This window comes from Gnatocerus cornutus, chromosome 5 (assembly GCF_029298725.1).
Source record: "Gnatocerus cornutus isolate USDA-ARS CGAHR chromosome 5, icGnaCorn1.1, whole genome shotgun sequence".
Taxonomy (NCBI): domain Eukaryota; kingdom Metazoa; phylum Arthropoda; class Insecta; order Coleoptera; family Tenebrionidae; genus Gnatocerus; species Gnatocerus cornutus.
This window is the reverse complement of record NC_142237.1, coordinates 12,635,205-12,654,466: the sequence shown is the minus strand read 5'-3', so window position 1 is coordinate 12,654,466 and position 19,262 is coordinate 12,635,205. Positions and strand designations below refer to the sequence as shown.

At 37.5% G+C, this 19,262-nt stretch overlaps 5 protein-coding genes and 1 long non-coding RNA gene across 6 annotated transcripts; 2 read left to right on the top strand and 4 right to left on the bottom strand.

Annotated features, from left to right (window-relative positions):
- Positions 1-3,924: 3,924 nt before the first annotated feature.
- On the bottom strand, positions 3,925-5,592 carry LOC148174688 (protein Cep78 homolog). The gene has a single exon (XM_088037386.1). The coding sequence runs from the start codon at positions 5,590-5,592 to the stop codon at positions 3,925-3,927; it is 1,668 nt and encodes a 555-aa protein (XP_087893512.1).
- Positions 5,593-6,986: 1,394 nt separating this feature from the next.
- LOC148174687 (uncharacterized) lies at positions 6,987-7,538 on the bottom strand. Its single transcript, XR_015770093.1, has 3 exons — positions 7,509-7,538; positions 7,305-7,460; positions 6,987-7,076 (listed from the first exon to the last, which is right to left on the bottom strand). It is a non-coding gene; the product is annotated as an uncharacterized LOC148174687 (long non-coding RNA).
- Positions 7,539-7,615: 77 nt separating this feature from the next.
- LOC148174686 (uncharacterized) lies at positions 7,616-8,654 on the bottom strand. The gene is made up of 5 exons (XM_088036899.1): positions 8,621-8,654; positions 8,379-8,566; positions 7,821-8,332; positions 7,685-7,773; positions 7,616-7,638 (listed from the first exon to the last, which is right to left on the bottom strand). The coding sequence occupies exons 1-5, from the start codon at positions 8,652-8,654 to the stop codon at positions 7,616-7,618; spliced, it is 846 nt and encodes a 281-aa protein (XP_087893025.1).
- A 1,369-nt stretch (positions 8,655-10,023) lies between these two features.
- Positions 10,024-11,437, top strand: LOC148174685 (uncharacterized). The gene is made up of 3 exons (XM_088035525.1): positions 10,024-10,453; positions 10,618-10,853; positions 10,906-11,437. The coding sequence occupies exons 1-3, from the start codon at positions 10,426-10,428 to the stop codon at positions 11,377-11,379; spliced, it is 738 nt and encodes a 245-aa protein (XP_087891651.1). The 5' UTR covers positions 10,024-10,425; the 3' UTR covers positions 11,380-11,437.
- A 50-nt stretch (positions 11,438-11,487) lies between these two features.
- On the bottom strand, positions 11,488-16,386 carry LOC148174684 (uncharacterized). Its single transcript, XM_088035522.1, has 7 exons — positions 14,368-16,386; positions 14,142-14,319; positions 12,946-13,417; positions 12,178-12,898; positions 11,991-12,131; positions 11,818-11,941; positions 11,488-11,751 (listed from the first exon to the last, which is right to left on the bottom strand). Exons 1-7 carry the CDS (start codon positions 16,108-16,110, stop codon positions 11,549-11,551), a joined length of 3,582 nt encoding a protein of 1,193 aa, XP_087891648.1. The 5' UTR covers positions 16,111-16,386; the 3' UTR covers positions 11,488-11,548.
- A 66-nt stretch (positions 16,387-16,452) lies between these two features.
- mRNA-cap (RNA guanylyltransferase and 5'-phosphatase mRNA capping enzyme) lies at positions 16,453-18,913 on the top strand. Its single transcript, XM_088035524.1, has 6 exons — positions 16,453-16,860; positions 16,904-17,208; positions 17,255-17,413; positions 17,461-17,830; positions 17,878-18,481; positions 18,529-18,913. Exons 1-6 carry the CDS (start codon positions 16,675-16,677, stop codon positions 18,648-18,650), a joined length of 1,746 nt encoding a protein of 581 aa, XP_087891650.1. The 5' UTR covers positions 16,453-16,674; the 3' UTR covers positions 18,651-18,913.
- Positions 18,914-19,262: the final 349 nt, after the last annotated feature.

The following is a 19,262-nucleotide window of genomic DNA, read 5'->3' as shown; positions in this document are numbered from 1 at the left end:
CGCAGAATTTTGAAGCAGAATTTACCGTTACAGTTTGTTAGATATCCCCTTAATTGTTGATTTTTCTGGTAGAAGTGATAAAACTAGATTTGTTGCGGCTTCTTCTACGTCTGATGGAAGAAATTCACACTCACTCATTCTGATAAAACAAGAAAAATTGCAAAAAACTGCACTTTTGCAAAATTGTTGATTACAAATTTTCTCGTTTCCATGACGTCGGAAAACATGCTTCTTTGATCTAAACTTGATCGAAATAAAAAGGATCTGTTTGCTTTTAACAGTTGTAAATCAGTCGCAGACAAAAAGTTGTATTTAATACGTGGGCTAACGGCCATTAAAATACTCATGCTCTTACGATAACTCGGGCTAACGCCATCGTATGCACAATTGTCGCATTCGTATTTTAATAATGCCTTTATCCCACTGATTAAATAAATAAATATTTCCGACAATTATCTGTCACACCAGCAAATCGTTTGAACTCTCCTTTACTGTCATTTTTTTAATTGGCACCGTTTTTTGTCAATCAATTTCTAAAGGTTCACTGGTCGAGCGACTCGTCTAAACAAGAGAAAAACGCGATACTCAAAAAAAATAATAGAAATTTACTTCAACTGTTCGTTTGAAGTATAGAAATAGTTCTGTGCGCAATAAGATATTTCAAAAATCCGGAAATCCTATTTCGCGCTCGAATTAAACACGTGATTTTATCTATGACACTAGCCAACAAATTTTTGAGGAAAAATGCATTTTACTCGTAATAGTGGAATCTGAGCTCGTTTTGCAGATCTTTTTTTTTGAGTACTCAGCGTTTACTTTTGTTTATTTCCGTTTTGTTTAACAATTTGCAAAATGATGAAACTCTCTAATATATCATTGTAAAGATAATTAAATGAGCTTTCCAACGAATTACAGATGTCGCCGGGAGAGTCAGTTCAAAATTTTGAAAAACAAACAGTTTTTTTTGTAAATTGTGTGTAACTGGTAATTTTTACGCCCCAGCAATCAAATTTGTCGAGGTTGCTATTCTTGACTCATTGAATAAATATACCAAATTTAAAAAATCTAGAAGAACAGACGCAAATTTTAGAAATTTGTATTATCAGAACAAACTCAAAAAAATTCTAAATTCTGTAAAAAAAAATTGTATCATTGGTTGTGTTGTTGCCACAGGAATGAAATTTGAGGAGGTTGCTAATTCCGACGTGCCTATTAACTGTGGTAAATTGCAAAATTATAGCTCAAAAGAGACAAATTTTGAAAATTTTTAATTTGAAGAGAAAGAAAATATTCCCAAACATTTTTTTAAAGCTTGTAGTGCGGCTAATTTTAATGCTACATCAATGAAATTTGGTGAAGTTGCTTGTTGCAACTGCATCAAGTTTCAAGGTAATCAAACAAACGAGACAAATTTTGAAATTTTTTATTTTGAAAATAAGTCAAAGTCTTTTGAGAAATTATCATGAGTGCTGTAGCTTTAGTAATTTTAACGAAACAACAATCAAATTTTCGGAGATTACTAATTAAAAGTTGATTATTAACTGTCTTAAATTGCAAAATTGTAAGTAAAAAAAACAAATTTTGGAATTTTTCAATTTTAAGATGAATAAAAAATTCCCAACAAACAATATTAAAGCTTGTAACTGTGGTCATCATAATGCTACAGCATTGAAATTTGGTGAAGTTACTTATTTGAACTTGATAAGTAACTGTGTGAAATTTCAAAATAATGAAACAAATGAGACAAATTTTGGAATTTTTTATTTTAAAAAGGAGTCAAAAACTTCTGAGTAAATATGTTAAGGGCTGTAACTCTGGTAATTTTAACGCCACACCAAAGAAATTTGGAGAAATTACTAATTCAAATTTGCTTTTTGACTGTCTTAAATTGCAAAATTGTAAGTCAAACCAAACAAATTTTGAAAAATTTTAATTTGAAAATGAACAAAAAAATATTAAAACTTGTAATTTTAGTAATTTTAATGCTACAGCAATGAAATTTAAGCAAGTCACTAACTAGGGTTTGATTAATTACTATGTCAAATTTCAAAATAATTGAGCAAACGAGACATATTTTGGAATTTTTTATTTCGAAGATAAATCAAGAACTTCGGACAAAATATGTTAAGAACTGTAACTTTGGTAATTTTAACGCCATAGCAATCAACTTAAGGAACTCGAAGTTGCTTATTTACTATCAAAAATTGCAAAATTGTAAATCAAACCAGATAGATTTAAAAAAAATTTAATCTGAAGATGAACAGACAATTACCACAAAAAATATAATCCCAAAACTTGTAAAAATGTAAAACAATATTTTGTGATGGGTTTAGATTTAGAAAAAACACGCTTAGAGATTCACTAACTAAAGCCCCTCAGCTATGCCTTTCGCTTTTGGCAAATTCTCCTGAATTTTTGATCCTGTCGCATCCATCATTTTATAAATGAAACCAAGACATAAATTATTCGGACCCTATGCGGAAATACCGGGTAAGCACGTCGGGTAAAAAAACCGCCGATTTAAATGGAAGGCTGCATCAGTTTAGCATGTCTATCGACAGTTTCCGCGAAACTAGTAACTTCCAAGACAAGCATAAAAAGTAATCCAAAAAACGTTAGCAATCAGGAAATCTCGAGTGTCCGTCGTCTCATCTATATGCAGATCCAGCCACATTCTGATTCGAGACATCTCAAAGTAAGACGCAAGATTTATTAATTTGCATATTCGTCTGTTGAGCTCAGAGTTGTTTGAAGTCTACCACGACGTTCCTTAAATTATTCATAACATTGTCACCCCGTGTATCTGACGTATTACTATCCCTTTCCATTAATCGGTTTCCTCGACACAAAGCTACTGATAACTAATTACCGATTCACTACACCAATCAGTTATACCAACTCATTTATTATTTATAACGACACGTTGGGTTGGAATCGCACAAAAGTACTGGAGATTTATCGAGAAGCTTGCACTAGCTAAAATAGTTATACACTGACGGTCAAAAGTCTTGCACCTTTCACATTTTTTATTCTATTTGGAAAAAACTGAAAAAGTTTTCAAAAACAAATTTTTTAAACTTCTTTTTTGTCTTTGTTAGTTTTTAAATTATAACCATAAAATTTTTGAAAGTCATTATTTCTAAAGTGTTCATTAATTACACCAAAGCACACAATTTTAGAACAAGAATGAGAGATTTTAGAATTTTTAATTTTAGAACGAACCAAAAATTTTTAACTTTTTTTTTAATAAAATTCGTATCTTTGTTAATTTTAAAGTTATGAGGATGAAATTTAATAAAGTCACTATTTTTAAAGCGTTCATTAGAACAAATTCAAATAGAATTTCTAGAATTTTTCATTTTAGAACGAACCAAAAATTTTCAACTTTTTTTTACTAAAATTTGTATCTTTGTTAATTTTTAAGTTATGACAATGAAATTTACGGAAGTTTCTACTTCTAGAGTGTTTATTTACTGCACCAAAGCACAAAATGTTTGAACAAAAAATAGAAATTTTGGAATTTTTCATTTCACAACGAACCAAAAATGTTCAACATTTTTTTATTAAAGTTTAAAGTACAGTTATGCCCATATTTAAATTTTGTTATTTATTATAGTTTTATAAGAAGGTACAAGATTTTTGAACGTGAGTGTATTTATAACGACACGTTATGTTGGAATCTCACAAAAGTACTGGAGATTTATCGAGAGAGCTTCCACTACCTAAAATAGTTATATTTTTATTTGTATTGGCAGTCATTACTAAAAACCGCAGACAAATCGTAGCAATAACACCACCGGACAATTCAAAATCGCCCCCAGAATGAAAAGAGCTCCCATGTATGTTTTATTCTTGGAATTTGGATCAGTTGTTTGTTACATTTACGCAATAAAGTCCTTAGATTTTAAAACATCACTTTATACATCATTTCTTCTTCACGCGTTTATCAGTAATAAAATATTTCGACGTCACTGAGCGGTTGGGAAAACTTTTTCCGTTTTTTAAATTCTCCATAAACTTAAATAACGACAATTGACTGCTCGTTACGTCGTAACCATTCGTCAAGCTTTTCTCTGCGCCATTTCTTTCCGCACTCGCCACGTAATCGAGCAAACCGTCCTCGTCCAAAGACTCGCCATCGGCCTCTCTGCCGACCAACTTCTCAAAAATGACGGCGACGTCGCGATGCCCGTTCACTCCGTTCTTTTTCTTGACGCCGTTTTTTTTGCATATTCGGTTGAGTATTTCGATGGGAGTCGATTCTTCGCCTTTGGGCTTCACTTGCATGCCGTTAAATTCGCTGAGTTTCCGTTTTAACTCTTGGTTGATTTTTTCGGTTTCCTTCCTTTTGGTGATTTCTTCCTGGAGTAAACTGCTTAATTCCATAACTTTCTTCTCGATGCTCGTCGCTTGGTGGTTTTTGTTGGGGATGTTGTCGGAGGTTTTGGCTCTCCGCACGAGACTCTGACTGGCGCTAATTTTAGAGCCGCAATGTCTAAACGGAGTCGATTTAGCTTTATGAACCGTCGGAGTTCTCGCAGCGCTGTAATTAGTTATACTGTCTACAACGGACTCGCAGGTTAGAATAAAACTAGTATTACACCACTGATACTCGGAGTTGCCCTCCACGTGTTTCAGTTTGAGGGTGTCTAAAATTTTCTCGATCGAGGTGATGGTCAAATTTTCATTTAGACGAAAATCGGCAATTTCCAGCGACTGGCTGTACTCGACGAGGTCGATAATCCTTGTTGCCATATTCTCAGTGATTCCGCATTTCTGCATGTCCAAAGCCTTGATCCATAAATCGTCATCGAGCTCGTTGAGGATCAAATCAAGACCATTATCGCCGATCAAAGGGTTGCCGTTCAAAGTTATCCTTTTAAGCCCCCGCATCACCTGGACGTTGGGGTCAGAATACCTCAGCGAATTATGCCAGCTCTCGCAGTATCTGTTGATTTGTTGGTATTTAATTAGTTTGGCTAAATATTCCCCACTTTGGGCCGTAAGCGCGCATCCGCTTAAATCCAACACTTCAATGTTCGGAGTAAATCTAACATAAGCGCACACGACTTGGCATCCAGAATCGGAGATGCAACAGCGGCTCAAAATTAAATTTTTCAACGTTTTGTTCTTCTGCAGAGCTTTCATTAACGGCTCCAAGTACTGGGCGAACATCGGCAATCCGTCGAATTCCAAGCAAGTTAGAACTTGAGTGTTTCGTACGGTACAAGACAGCGACTTCAACAGAGACTTGAGGATGAAAGCTGTCCATAATGAACCGGAACGTCTCTTCATCTGGCGCAGCTTCTCCTCGGTGTCGACGTCGTGCAAAAACTGACAGTTACCTATTCTACTTTTTATGGCGATTACATGAAGACTCGTGTCGTGCCGCAAGGCGTTGATTACAGGACTCCATTCCTCCACTTTGAGACGATCGGCGACGAAATTCAAGATTGTTTGACATTTCGGTTTGGCAGGTTTCACGACGGGGGCAGGACTGCTGTTGAGGCGGCGGCAGAGTTCGCTGTACCAAACGTAGAAAATATTTACCGGCTTCTGGGTGTTGATGATGGGGTGTTTCTGGTATGGCATTTCGGTTTAATTTGGGACGTTTTGAGTTGCTTCAACAAAAATCAACATGAATGAACGATTTTATAATCTTGACAAACAACAAAATTAGTGAGTGACATTTATAAATTAGTTTTTTTGCGACAATGATTGCTTGGATACTGAGCTCCAACGAGGAACTCCTTCAATCACTTTTTACTGGTGGCGGGTCTTTGTATCTCCCGAAGACCTCTTGGGAATATTTAATCAGGTTGGGTTTGTTACCAACATTTTTTTGGTTTGACATTTTCTAACAAATTTGCCAAAACTATGGAAATTAAATTAGGGCCCTTTAGGCCAAGTTTGACTGTAACCATAACAGATAGAATTGCAAACAGTGATTGATATGAATACCTGCCAGTTGTTACGCTAATTAAAGTGTTTTGACAATTATTTGGAATCGAACATGATTTGTTTAAGCTTCGATAATGACCTGAAATCAATCATAGCAAATCAATACTTATTAGTTTAATAGATAACGACAGACATCAGCAGGTTTGTGAAGCATCAAACCAAAAGTATCCACAAACTTTTTTTGCTCATAAAGGTATTTTCTGTGTTTTAACTGCTAATTTCTATTTAACAGAGTCTGTAATAATTATTGCAACTGGTTGTTTGGATTCTTAGAATTCAAACGAGAAATCAATATTTGTGGATCGTGCTGCCATCTAAGTGCCAACAGTTGAACGGATTCGTTGAGCAAACTGTACAGAGAGGACACTATCAGTATTGAAACTAAAAAAATGTTTGTCTATGGAAATTCATAATTTTTTTCTTCGTTTGAGTCTGGTTTTTTCCCAAATAAAGTTAACCATCAAATTTTGGCAGCGGTTTCTGAGCATCAGGCGAAAACCGCATCTTTCTATCTGTCGTAGTTTCGGAGATATGGAGAGTTAAAAATTTTTGAACAAAAAATTTACTATGCGAGACTACTCGCTTTTAACTCAGTTATTTGTAAATCTAATAGAGTGTAATTTGGGGAGTTTACAATTTTTAGCTCGCATATTAACTGAGCCAAATTTCGAAATTTTTCCAATTTTAGAAATTTTCTTTTCTAGAAGCAACCAAATTTTTTGCCCTCTGGCGACATCCCACAACTTCCAACACTTCTAATTCGGTTATTTGTTGACGTACGTTAAAAATTCGAACAGTTTTTAATTCTACGTGAAATTCTACGTAAAATAAGTCCAAATAATGCAAGTTACTTCCAAAAATAAGCGAGTTAACGACCACAGAAGTTTGACAGCCATGACTTTTGGAAAATCAATAACGAATTCTTAGGTAAATCGGAAAATACTCTGCAGGAAAAATAACATATACTAATTAAGGTACATATATCAAAGATGGTTTATTATAACAAATAAATTATGTGTGGATCCGGAAAAAACTTTTCTAGACAGAGGCGGCTTAGCTCTAATTTACTTCATGTTTAAGAAAATGGAGGCTGCCGAATAAACTCCTTTACAAATCTACAATAAAACGCAAATTTATTAATGAAAGTCCCACCAGGTTTCACAATGACTATCATCTAGTCGTCTATGCAAATAAAAAAATGGCGCTGTACGAAGAAAATGACTTGATTACTAATGACAAGTGACTGAACTAGTTCAAACCCAGAACAGTGCAGGCGGCACACCACTCCAAACTAGATGACAATCATTTTGAAACACGCTGTATTTAAAAATTTCAGAACTCACGGCTAATCCCAAATTATAATTGATTGCGATCAAGTCTGTGAACTTGAGATGAATCGGTACAAGACTGTTAATCAAAATCACAAAAAGAAGTCTTCGATTTTCACAGTTCCAAGTATACCAGTCTGTTTCCAGAAAAGTGGATCGTATTTTTAAAGACTGTAACAATAAAATGAGTTTATTTTTGCAAATACCGAAGTTGTGTACCTCGGTTTCCAGGGCTTGACCCGCCATAATTAAACTAGCAAATGTGAAGGTTGCCAATATTGCAAAAGACATGGCTTGAAAGACAAGTATCCTGGGAGACTCATCACTTATCTGGAAATAAAATCGGTGACTGAATGATATTACATTGTTTCTTTACTAATTTACTTGAAGGAAACCAAATATGGTGCTTATGCCAATAAGACCACCGCCAAAACTGAATGGTATAATTAAGTTCCTCATATTTGCTAAGGTATGTCGCTTCCATCTAAACACAAAAAACTTGCGTGGATAAAATTTTGTATTGCACCAAACCTGAAAAAATCGTGATGCCTCCTCGCCAACATTTTCAATCGGAATTTGATTCTCCTTTGATAAATCTCATTTATCACCAATCTTTGCCCATCGTCACTAAAATCGCCCGCTATTTGCTTCACAAACTCATTGAACAAATAAATTTGAAATTTGACATGTTGCGTAGCATAGATGACTTGATATGCATGTGCTAACATTGTGAAACTCAAGACAAAGTACGTCAGTCTGAACATAACTCCAACGAAATAAGAGAATTGGTGAAACTCTTTTTGAAACATGAAGGCTGGAAAAGAATTCGCAGTTTCTTGGTCGTTTGGGTAACACATACTGGTGGCCCAACACAACCCCACTGTTGTGTTGATGAGTGAAAAAATGTTTATTCGGCGAGATTCTTGTCGGATTCGTTTTTCGACTTTTTTGCCGGCTAGGTTGATTGCCCATAATTTAATGGAACTCATTACTTCTTCAATCAGGTAGTTTTTTACGAGGAGGACAGAACAGCCAAGCATTGCCTGAAATATTCATGACTCGGAGGTTGGAAGCAATGGGTAATATTACCCAGCACATTTTTAACATGAGCGATGCATATTTAACAAATCCTATAGTTTTCGAGTGAGAAGTCAAAAAGTAAATTTGGAGAGAAATTAGAACGAAGTATACGCAAAGTATGATCAGAAGCAACATTTTTACGTTTTTCGGATGGAAAATTCGAGAGCCTAAGATAAAAACTACGTATAAATGATCTCCTGTAAGAAAAAACGAAGATAAAGAAGAAGACTTTACAAGTTTTCTGAGCTTACCGGAAATTACGTTTTGATAATAATAGTTAATCATACTTCGATACACTTTTGATTTCGCGGAGTTGCTAATGTAACTAATCAAAGCACTGAAGCAAGTATGAGTCCAGAATGACATTTTTTTTCTTAAAACCCCAGGTACACCCGCCCAGACAATTGATTACTGAGTAATTTGATTTATTTTATCGGTTCCATTTTAAGGCAATTGGCTATAATTTAGGCTCATTATTTACATTGTCTGTATTGACTTTTTGTGTTAATTTGTACGACCTTGACATCGAAAAATACGAGCAAAGGCTATTTTTTCCTGCGGAGAATTTTTATGGGCGCCAAGTTAAAAATGCGGGTTTGTGATTGGTCGTTTAGCAGGATTTGGCAGATTAAATATCCGAAACTTTAATCGGTTATAAATCAGTTATTTGTTGTTGTATGGATGTTTCGAGACCATATCTGGAATCTGCGGAAAATTCTGCGTAAAATGATGTATAATAACGCAAGTTTACTCCAAAAAATAAACGAGAAATCAATATCAGAAGTTTGACATACTTTTAGTCAACAATTTTACGAAAAACTCAAACTTTCGACTTCCGAAAAATCGAATAACTCAACTCTTTACTAAAAAATTGCAAAAAAAACGATTCCAAAAAAGGTTTTTTGATATTTGCCATAATTCCGGAAATATCGAGCAAAATCCTTTTCGAACCTCCAAAATTTTGGGTCTCTGGCGACAATCCAAAATTTCAAACGTTTCTAACTCAGTTATTTGTTGACGTACAAGAAAAATAAGAATATTTTTGAATTCAGCGCAAAATTCTGCGTAAAATGACCCAATATAGCTCCAATTTCCTTAACAAATAACGAGATATCGACCAAATTAGATTTTCAGAGGGTCATTTTGGTACCATTAAATTATATATCAATCGAAAAGGCAGCTCGAGATCTATCAACTGGCCAAATCTCAAATTGATCAGGCAAGTAGTTTACGAGGAGCGATCAAAAAACAAAAAATTGAACATTTTTCGATTGAGTCGCAAATTTTTTTTGCCCAAAAAATCGACCATCGAATTTTTAACTTTTGAGGGCGGATTCTAAAGTAAAATGACCTGAGAAAAACAATGGTGAAAACCATTTCTCAAAATCTTTCGTAGTTTCAAAGATATTAAACTTTGAAAATTTTCCAAATCAAAATTTAATATCCGAAACTTTGGTCGCTCATAACTGTTATTTGTGGACCGATCTTAGCAACTCTTCCCTTTTTTTATTCTACGTGAAATTCTGCGTAACTTTCGAATTCCGCGTAAAATGAGCCTAAAAAACGCAAGTTTGCTCCAAAAATAAGCGAGAAATCTACCAAAAAAGCTTCAAAATATCGAAAAAACAATAAATAGTAAACCAACCAAACCAGTTCTCAAACGAACGTCCAAAATATTCCATCAACGACCACAGCTACAGCCAGAATAGTAATTAACTTTAATTATTTAATCTACACACAAATAAATTTCGTTAAACAAGTAGTAGTGTTTGCCGATCTTATCTACGAATCTTGCAAAAGTTAAGCTCTGTACACAATATAATTCATTGAATCAATCAATCAGTTTAGTTGTACGTCAATCCCATCGCAACAGAAGCATCAATTATGTTATTAACTTATTACTTTAATGTATAGATAACTGTAAGTGCGTGTTGTCAGTTTTATTAAACCTAGTGAAGGACGTATAGTAACGATAGCGTGCCGAGAGTTATTATTCAATCAAAACAATAAAATATCGTTACAAACCAACAGTTATTAAAAACTAAAACTTGCAAAAATGGCTAAAAAAGTATGGTACACAAATGGTAAGTTTTTTATATTAGTTTCAATTAATTTAATAACAAATCCTACCTACAAGTGTTTATCTAGTTTATCGTAATTTTATCAATACCAACCGAATACTCACAATATGTTATGAACAAATTCGGTAGAGACGATAAAATTTCAGCGGCAAAAAACCGTGTTTCAGGTACAATTGAATACCAGCAACTCACCGCCGAATACCTCGAGGACGCTCTAACCTTGATCGATACATGTTTTTTCCCTTACGAAAACGTGTGCTCAGTTATGGGCATTTCTCAAAGCCCCGAAGCCCTAAAAGAAATCAGAGACCTCACCAGAACCACCGCCTATGACGGAGTCACAGTCATTGCAGTGGACACCTCAACAAACAAAGTTGTCGGAGTGGCATTCAACAAAATCCAGGTAAAAGAAAAACCACACACTAACTTAATTAAGTTTCTTAATTTTATTGCAGGATCGCGATAATCCAGCTTTCGAAAACTTCGCAAGAGTGTGGAAGCAACCAAAAGCGAAAGCCGTGGTTGAGTTTATGGCTCAATTCGACAATCTTTGTAATCTTTTTGAGTATTGTCAAATCGATTGTTTGTTTGAACTAATGTTTTTGAGTACTTCCCCGGAATGTAAAGGGCGCGGGATTGGGAAGAAATTGAGCGAAATTTCGCTTGAGATTGCAACGAGTTTGGCTAATGGGATCAATGTGAAGTTGCCCATTGGAGATTCGCAACTGGGTTTAGAACCACGGCCGAAAATTATTAGTTCGATTTTCACGTCTTTCATTACTCAGAAAATTGGGCAACAACTCGGATTTCAGGTTGCTGCGGAGAAGGACTGCGATCAGTTGGAGTTTCAAGAGTTTGATTTTTCCAGTATTAGCTCTAAAGGAACGAAGAAGATTACTTTAGAATTTAAGAAGCTAACAAGTGTGTAATGTAAAATCACAAAATAACAGACCTGAAACAGTAAAAAAATAAATTAATTTAAAGAAAGCTCTTTTTGTAGCATTTGGAAACATGACAATGGTAAGTAAAAAATATAATTAAACAAAAATATATATTTATAGAAAAAATACTCTCAAAATTACAATATTTTATACATTATCAGGAAGATGGCACACTACTAAATGTCTGCTGTGAGAACGAATATATCATATTTTCCGTTAAATTAGCCGGATACCCCAAGGTTTCGATAGTGTCATCGGAACACAAAGTGAATGGACGTAGACTCAGAAGACGATATTGTCCCACGGACCTGCTTAACCACTCTATATCCACTGTAACGACTTTGAGAACTTCCAGCCAAGCTACAAAACAAAAAAATGCGTAAAATGTGGTTACAAAAGAACGAAAACAAACGAATTCTCACTCACTTTCGTACAAATCAAAATCTTGGGTAGCTTTCGCCTCCGTGACGATAATGCAGGTGTTTCCATTCTTATCCAACAAATGCTCCGGTGTCCGAACTGTTGTACCCCCCGATAATTTAACGACATTCTAAAAATACAAAGAAACAGTCTCTAGAGTGACGTAGTTAGAAACTCACCTCTATTTCTTCCCGAGTGGTCGAAGCAAAAGGTGGCGCCACGTAGATTCTATAACCCTTTAAAAGAGGCTGTGTTTTTCCCATCAGTCGAGACTTTTGCGGCCCCGGCTGACCCGACACGTCCAAAACTTCATAAGGTTGCTAAAGAATAAAGTTAATCGATCAGTATCTAATTAAAATGCCTTACCTCGGAGACCAATGCATTCTTAGCCAAACACTCTTGAATCCATCCGAAGTTCAAGACCCACGCTCCTGCCGCAACAGCCGATACGAATTTGATCGTATGATCTTTCAAACAGTTCTTCTCGTTGACTGACACCACCAAATGAGTAACTCGCTGAGTGAAACTCGTACTATACGTGACTAACTTCTTGTTGGTCAAAGACGAAATCGCGATCACTTGTTCTTTGCTTAGTCTACTGCAAGCTATGCAGGGTTTTCGTGCAATATTTTCAGATTCCTGCGAAGCCCGAATATACGTTAAGATACTCTTTTGTTTCGGAGTTGAATTGAAGTGAGTTTCCTCACTCACCGGTTTCTTTATTATTGTCAGCGGGGAGAACTTTCTGGCTTGTTGTTGAGCGAGCTCGAAAGGCCCCAAAACCCGCTTATTTTTCCGGGTGGATTTAGTGCGTTGGTTCTCCTGATTCGTTTTCTCGTAAACAGAACCAGATGAGTGTTTGGGAGTCCAGTTATTTCCATAGCAAGAAATGGGCGACACGCTGCAGTTCTCACTATCGCGCGTCTGCGAGCTTGGGGTGCTCGTTATTTTATTAATGGCAGCTAAAGGGTACCGCGGTGAATTCAACAAATTTTGTTCAACCGTCGACTGATTCAGGTAATTCGCTTTTTCGGAGTCTTGAAATTCTAACGGTGGCGGTAGAGTAACATCAAGAACTAATTCTTTCCTGTAAATAAAGATAATTATTTCGATTCTAATTCTTCGACGATGTACCTCTGCTTCTTGAACGACAGATCCGCTTTTTGAGGGGTACACTCGACTATATCAACATCTGAGTTCGTTTCATCGTCCTCCATGGCGACATCAGCGGGTTTCAGAATGATGTCTTCCAAAATGTTAATTTTCTTAGTGTCTTCCTCTTCTTCGTTGCATTTTTGCATTACAATATCCTGCGTCAAACTTCCAAACATTGATTCCGAAAATCTGTTCTCTTCCTCTTCTTTCGTGGAAGCAAACAAACTTCTCCTTGCTGTTTTGTTTGTGCGAAGATCGAAAGAACTTTGAAAGTAGTCCATATCGTCATCCACGTCGATAATTGTGGTCGATGATCGTTCAATTACTGGATTTTCCTCCTCTGCCAGAGGTTTTCCTTTGGTGGCATTATAAATGAGATTTTCCAACCCTTCCATGTGTTCTTGGGTTGTAATTTTCGACGCGCCAACCGCCGTGGAATCAGTTTTGCCAACTACAATAATAAGAATAATGAAAATGATTAAAAATACACTGCGTTTCAAAGAAAATGAAGCACCCTGAAGGAGTTGACGTAAAATGTTCAAGTTTGGTAGAAGGAGTTTCTGCATTGAGAAAAACAAATGATTAGAATTTCAAGAAAATTCAGCAATTTTTACTTAGAATAAATTAAAAATGCGTAACATCTCTTCGTCCTCTTATACATTCAGCATCCCTCCTGGGCGTGCTGGAAATAAGATGGTTCAGTCTGAAGTCCAAATGAGAGTTTTCGTCGATAAATTGTACTCATGGATATTCTGTGATCTTATGCTCTTATCCAATTTATACCAACAGCTTGTGTTGGTTCTGATGGGCCCTCAAGTCCACTTTACGTTCTTCGCGATTACCAGTCACTCTAGGGCGTCTACTGCCTCTACTAAGAGTTTCTAAGCCCCTCCATATGGGTCTGACTATTGCATGTGGTCAACCCCCACGTAATGCTCGTCTTTAAACTCATGACATTTTCCAAGACACTGTATATAAAATCCAATTCACCCAAGGTATGAATTAATATAACAAGTGTCAAAAAAACAATAAACTAAAACCAAGTTTACAGGTGAAAATAAAGGTAAAATTTCTTTCAGAGATGACGGATTGCCTTCAAAATTTAACGATTCATTTGTCTTAATACATCAACCAAATGCCAAATTTGGACGTAACTCAGTGTAGCATTGACTCACCGTTCGATTTTTTCGCTTCGCGTTTGTTTAAATCTTGATCTGTGCAAAACTTCAGTTCCGTGGCGTCGGTAATCATCTTTTCTAGTTCTTCCATTCGCTCTTGAGTTGTGGATTTAGCTTGAAGATTCGGATTGTTGCGCTCCTTTTCATATTTGGTCAATAAGTTGACCAAACATTCCTAAAATTGCCAGACAAAAATAAGAACGCACTCCTAAAGTCTACTCACATCATCATCACTGCCTTCCGGCCATTCCGTAACTTTTTCCTTTAGCTCTGGTTCTTCCAGTTCTTCACCAACACACGATGAAAACCCCACCGACAAATGCTCGTTGATGAACTTGGCACACGGTCGTTTCGGCCGATCAAATTCTGGAGTACCTAAAGGTCTTTTATTCCCTTTATTCGAGTCACTCTTCTCGTTGGAGACCACTAAAACTGATTTTGCAGTTGTTGCGGTTGTACTCTCTCGTTTTGTTCCTCCACTGTCCTTTCTTTGGGACTCCACTGATGAATTACCGGCAATCATTTCGCTTCTTAAGTCTCCCTTATTCGCGCCCTCTACGTCTTCCGGCTGATTTTTTATATCAGAATCGATCCTAAGCAGATCTTCAGTGTCAAAATCGAGATCGTCTTTAAAGGCGTCGTTCGGTTCAACACGCTCCCTTCTGACAAAAGGAAAAATATCGGAAACGGTGGCGCTTGAGGCACTGGAAGCTTGTCGACTTAACTTCAAAACTAAGTTTTCTGTCTGAACTCCTATACTAACTGTGTGGGTTTCAGTCTGCGCGGATTCATTTCTAACAGGTGCATAAGTTTGAACCCCCACATGGGTAGAACTGGAGGCTGTCTGAACCCCTTTAGCTGCGTTTTCAACAACAGTTTGAGTCGCTTTTGACTCCAAGACCTGAAGAAGTTGATTAGCCTCCATGACCAAAGAACGCAATTCTTTTAGAGAGTCACCCCCGTTTTTCGCAACCATTTGGGTTAACAGACTGAGAAATCTTTTCCCCACGTTCAAAACATTGTCTTTTTCCCTGGTCGGGAGTTTTGAGGGAGCCCCCAATAGCTTCTCCGTCGTTTCTACGAAATAATTTTCGAATAAACTGTAATCAAAACAGAGATTGCTGCAAGTCTCGTGCTTGCTCTGCGATTCTTTCACGGTAATTTTCAGTTGTTTTGGTCTCCTCTTCGTGTTAATACTCTTGTTGAGATCTCTGATTCTATCCCACCCACTATAATTCCTCCGATCTTCACCCTGCAGCATTTCTTTTTCAAGATGATCCAAGTATTCATCCTCCATAAGATCTTGGATGGCCTTAACATCGGCAGGAACAGGAGCCTCCACTCTGGTAACCACCTCTTCAATGATATAGTTTTCCATTTCCGGAGTATCGCCAGCAAGAGAGTGCCTCTCATTCCTGCCCTTCTGCTCGTTTTTTTGCACCTTAATATCCAAAGACTTCGCTCGTAAATTGTACGGACCGCAATGCCTCCTTAGTTCTCTAGTCGGCCGGTTTGACTTTGCCTGCGAAACTGACGGCATGTCCAACGTTAATTGCGTGTCAAAGTCTTCAGGAGCTTCAAACTGACTCTGTGTCAACCTGTCAAAGACATTCCGGTTGTCATTTAGCCACTTCACAACGTCGTTGCGAGTTTCGTTGTCGTGAAACTTCAGCAAGTTGACTTGGGGAGTTTCCTTCTTTTTGTTAGCGTAAGTTTTCATGTTGGGGTTGTACTTAAAGTTGCGCTTATGGTTCTCATCTAATAAACTATCAAAAAGGTCTTCTTTCTTTGTAAAATCACACTTATTAGCAGTCTTGGGAAGTGGCACTTCATTGAAACCTTTACAGGGACTTGTCTCAGGGTCGGTACTAAGGGGGCTCCCTGTCTTTTTAGACTTTTTCCTCCTAGGGGTCTTTGTTTTGACGGAGTCTTTTCGGGGACGTCCTCGCTTCTTTTTGGATGGCATCTCGGGCAGTTATTTAGTTATTGATCCAGAAAAGAAAACATTTACTGAGGACTGTGGAAATAAACTCAAAATTTCAAAGTTCTAGTTTCCATTCTGGTAATTTTGGCGCTTGAACTAAACCAACTTTTGAGTTTGAGGTTATAATATTGGAGTGAAGCTAGCACTAGAAAATAGAGAGTATAACAGAACAATAAAAAAATTACATAAAAACACCGAATTTCCGGCGCTTCTTAACTTCCACTTTCAATACCATCTGTTTAATAGTGACTGAACCAGAAACGGCGCACCGTAAACTCTTTTTTCCGGTTTCCAATCCCCTCATTTTCACCTGGTGGATTTCGCGACTACATTCTAGCGGGTGATTTCAATGACCTCGAAACGTCATTCTGCAGAATTCCATAACAAACCAATATGTGTGCATTTCTGGATAATTAACCAAAACCCGTTGCCTTATTCAATGTGAAATCGATTAACAGACACGCGTGCCCTTTTTGCGGAACCGAATCGTGCGAAAACCCCTGTTGTGTCGAATTTCTCCCGGACATAACCTCACTTTCTTTGACAATGAGTCGGAGGGCCCCCGGACCTGTCCCAAATCGGTGGATGCACTGCCCCCGCAAAGCCGCTGACTTGATTATGGGACATTTTATGGCGTTTAAGACTCCGCTGAGCACGGAATATGATGGCATGGTGCCCCCAGAGTGCAGATTTCCGCCGAGGATGCTGTTCGATCTGTGCAAGACTAAAAAGGTGGGAAAAAAGTGTTGGTTCTTTTATTATTATCCGTTTGTAGATCAAATTTGGGCTGTGGATCGATTTAACAAATACCTCAAGATTTTACGATCGGACTGAAGTTGAGAGTGAAGGGTGTAAGTATATAAAATTGCAATGTCGGGGGCATGGAGAGACACCCTCAAGAGAACAAACAAACACGTTTATCCAACTAGTACATAATTTTATTATCCACCATCCGTTAGAGAAGATCGCAGTTCATTGTACTCACGGGTTTAACAGGACAGGATTCCTAATAGTTTCCTACTTGGTAGAAAAAATGGACTTGGAGCTCGAGCTGGCCATAGACACATTTGCGAAAATGAGGTAAAAACTCACTTTATCGGGGGTATAAACTAACCAGAGTCTTTAGGCCTCCTGGAATATACAAATCCGATTATTTGACTGAACTCTACGCGCGATATGACGACGTGGAAGACACCCCTCCGGCCCCAAATCTTCCAGGGTGGTGTTTTGAAGATAACAACTCGGAGCCCCCACGGGAGAACTACGAACAAGCCACGTCTTCTAAGTAATTGAACTTTCTGCAAGACTAAATCTGACGAAAATTTTTTCCAGCCACGTATCTTCAAGAAGAGGCTTCAAAAACGCCACGTTCATGGAAGGCGTCCGCGGAGTAACGCTCTTCACCGAACAACCCAAAGCCTTCCACGTCCAGAAGAAGGTCCAAATCATGTGCGAGTGGAAGAAGAAGAACTTTCCTGGGTGCCAACCCGTGTCGATGGACAACAACAACATCACGTTGCTCCATCAGAAGCCCTACAGAGTGTCGTGGAAGGCCGACGGGATGCGATACATGATGCTCATCGACGGCGCCGACGAAGTCTACTTCTTCGATCGCGACCACAACGCGTTTAAAGTCAGTGGGTTGACTTTTCCACACCGAAAAGACCTGAGGAGGCACCTAAAGGACACTCTTCTCGATGGAGTAACTCACTGTAATTTCAGTACAACTCCCTTAACACTGTCTTGCAGGAGATGGTGATCGACAAGGTCAACGGCGAAGACATCCCGCGGTATTTAGCGTACGATATAATTAAATTCGAGGGGCAAGACGTGGGGAAGATGCCCTTCCATCCCACGCGTCTCCTTTGCCTGGAGAATGAAATCATCAAACCCCGTTACATGGCGATGGAAAGTGGTTTAATCAACAAGACGCTGGAACCATTCAGTGTCCGCAAGAAAGACTTCTGGGAGGTGACACAAGCTTCGAATCTCTTGGGGGAGAAGTTCGCACGCACCTTGTCCCATGAACCAGACGGGTTGATTTTCCAACCAGCGAAGGAACCCTACGTCCCTGGGCGTTGCGACGAAGTCTTAAAGTGGAAGCCGCTGGACATGAATTCCGTCGATTTTAGACTGAAAATAGTCAAAGAGGAAGGAGAAGGGATCGTTTCGCAGAAAGTCTGCTATTTGTATGTTGGGCAGTTAGATGCGCCGTTTGCCAAGATGAAGTACACGAAAGCTTTAAAGGATCTAGACAATAAGATAGTTGAATGTAAATTTGAAAATAATCAGTGGAAATTCATGAGGGAACGAACGGATAAATCGTATCCAAACAGTTTTAACACTGCCAAAGGTACGTGCGGGTTTTTGTGGAATTAAACTTTATTGTAACAATTTCAGCTGTTTGTGGCAGCATTCAACATCCAATAACTAAGGAGAAGCTTCTGGAATATATTGATAGGTGCAGGTTTGATGATGAAAGCGAAATGATGCCACCGCCTGCACGCAGAGTTAGGAGATGATTTTAGATAAATGAAAAATTACGTGTACTAATGTTTATATTGTATTCTCAACCAAAATGAATCATCCATTCAGTCCGTCAGATAAATAATTAAATGACCCATTTTTAGAAAGAACCGCTTTTTTGAAAGTGGCGGATTATTCATTTTTAGTTGAGTTTGCTATATTGAAGAGGATCATATCGAACTCAATCATCAATTTTAAATGGTAACAGCTGTTATTTAAGTTTATTTATATTCGACTTAATAAAATATTCATTTTGAAATTTTTAATCTTTGCGGGTTTACCTGTATTGTTGGTTGCATAACTGTCGGGCGCTTATGGAGCAATCTTATTCTTTTTTTTTGTCCAAACTAAGGTTTTTGGTTCGTTCTAAAGTAAAAAAATTTAAAATCTCTATTTTTTGTTCTAAAAATTTGTGCTTTGGTGCAATTATTAAACACTTTAAAAGTAGTGACCTCCGTAAATTTCATCGTCATAACTTAAAAATTAACAAAGATACGAATTTTATTACAGAAAAGTTGAACATTTTTGGTTCGTTCTGAAATGAAAAATTCTAAAATCTCTATATCTTGTTCTAAAATTTTGTGCGTTAGTGCAATTAATGAACACTT

What these genes read in the sequence shown, in the direction of transcription:
- LOC148174684 (XM_088035522.1), bottom strand. Translation starts at nt 16,110, where the DNA reads ATGCCATCCAAAAAGAAGCGAGGACGTCCCCGAAAAGACTCCGTCAAA. An exon ending in CGGAAGGCAGTGATGATGAT is followed by an intron (nt 14,320 to 14,367) that starts GTGAGTAGACTT and finishes TGGCAATTTTAG; the next exon opens with GAATGTTTGGTCAACTTATT. An exon ending in AGATTTTGATTTGTACGAAA is followed by an intron (nt 11,752 to 11,817) that starts GTGAGTGAGAAT and finishes TTTGTTTTGTAG; the next exon opens with CTTGGCTGGAAGTTCTCAAA.
- mRNA-cap (XM_088035524.1), top strand. Translation starts at nt 16,675, where the DNA reads ATGAGTCGGAGGGCCCCCGGACCTGTCCCAAATCGGTGGATGCACTGC. An exon ending in GACACATTTGCGAAAATGAG is followed by an intron (nt 17,209 to 17,254) that starts GTAAAAACTCAC and finishes CAGAGTCTTTAG; the next exon opens with GCCTCCTGGAATATACAAAT. An exon ending in GAACAAGCCACGTCTTCTAA is followed by an intron (nt 17,414 to 17,460) that starts GTAATTGAACTT and finishes AATTTTTTCCAG; the next exon opens with CCACGTATCTTCAAGAAGAG.
- LOC148174685 (XM_088035525.1), top strand. Translation starts at nt 10,426, where the DNA reads ATGGCTAAAAAAGTATGGTACACAAATG. An exon ending in AAAAGTATGGTACACAAATG is followed by an intron (nt 10,454 to 10,617) that starts GTAAGTTTTTTA and finishes ACCGTGTTTCAG; the next exon opens with GTACAATTGAATACCAGCAA. An exon ending in TGGCATTCAACAAAATCCAG is followed by an intron (nt 10,854 to 10,905) that starts GTAAAAGAAAAA and finishes ATTTTATTGCAG; the next exon opens with GATCGCGATAATCCAGCTTT.
- LOC148174688 (XM_088037386.1), bottom strand. Translation starts at nt 5,592, where the DNA reads ATGCCATACCAGAAACACCCCATCATCAACACCCAGAAGCCGGTAAAT.
- LOC148174686 (XM_088036899.1), bottom strand. Translation starts at nt 8,654, where the DNA reads ATGATTAACTATTATTATCAAAACGTAATTTCCG. An exon ending in TTATCAAAACGTAATTTCCG is followed by an intron (nt 8,567 to 8,620) that starts GTAAGCTCAGAA and finishes TTTTTCTTACAG; the next exon opens with GAGATCATTTATACGTAGTT. An exon ending in TGGCATAAGCACCATATTTG is followed by an intron (nt 7,639 to 7,684) that starts GTTTCCTTCAAG and finishes AATATCATTCAG; the next exon opens with TCACCGATTTTATTTCCAGA.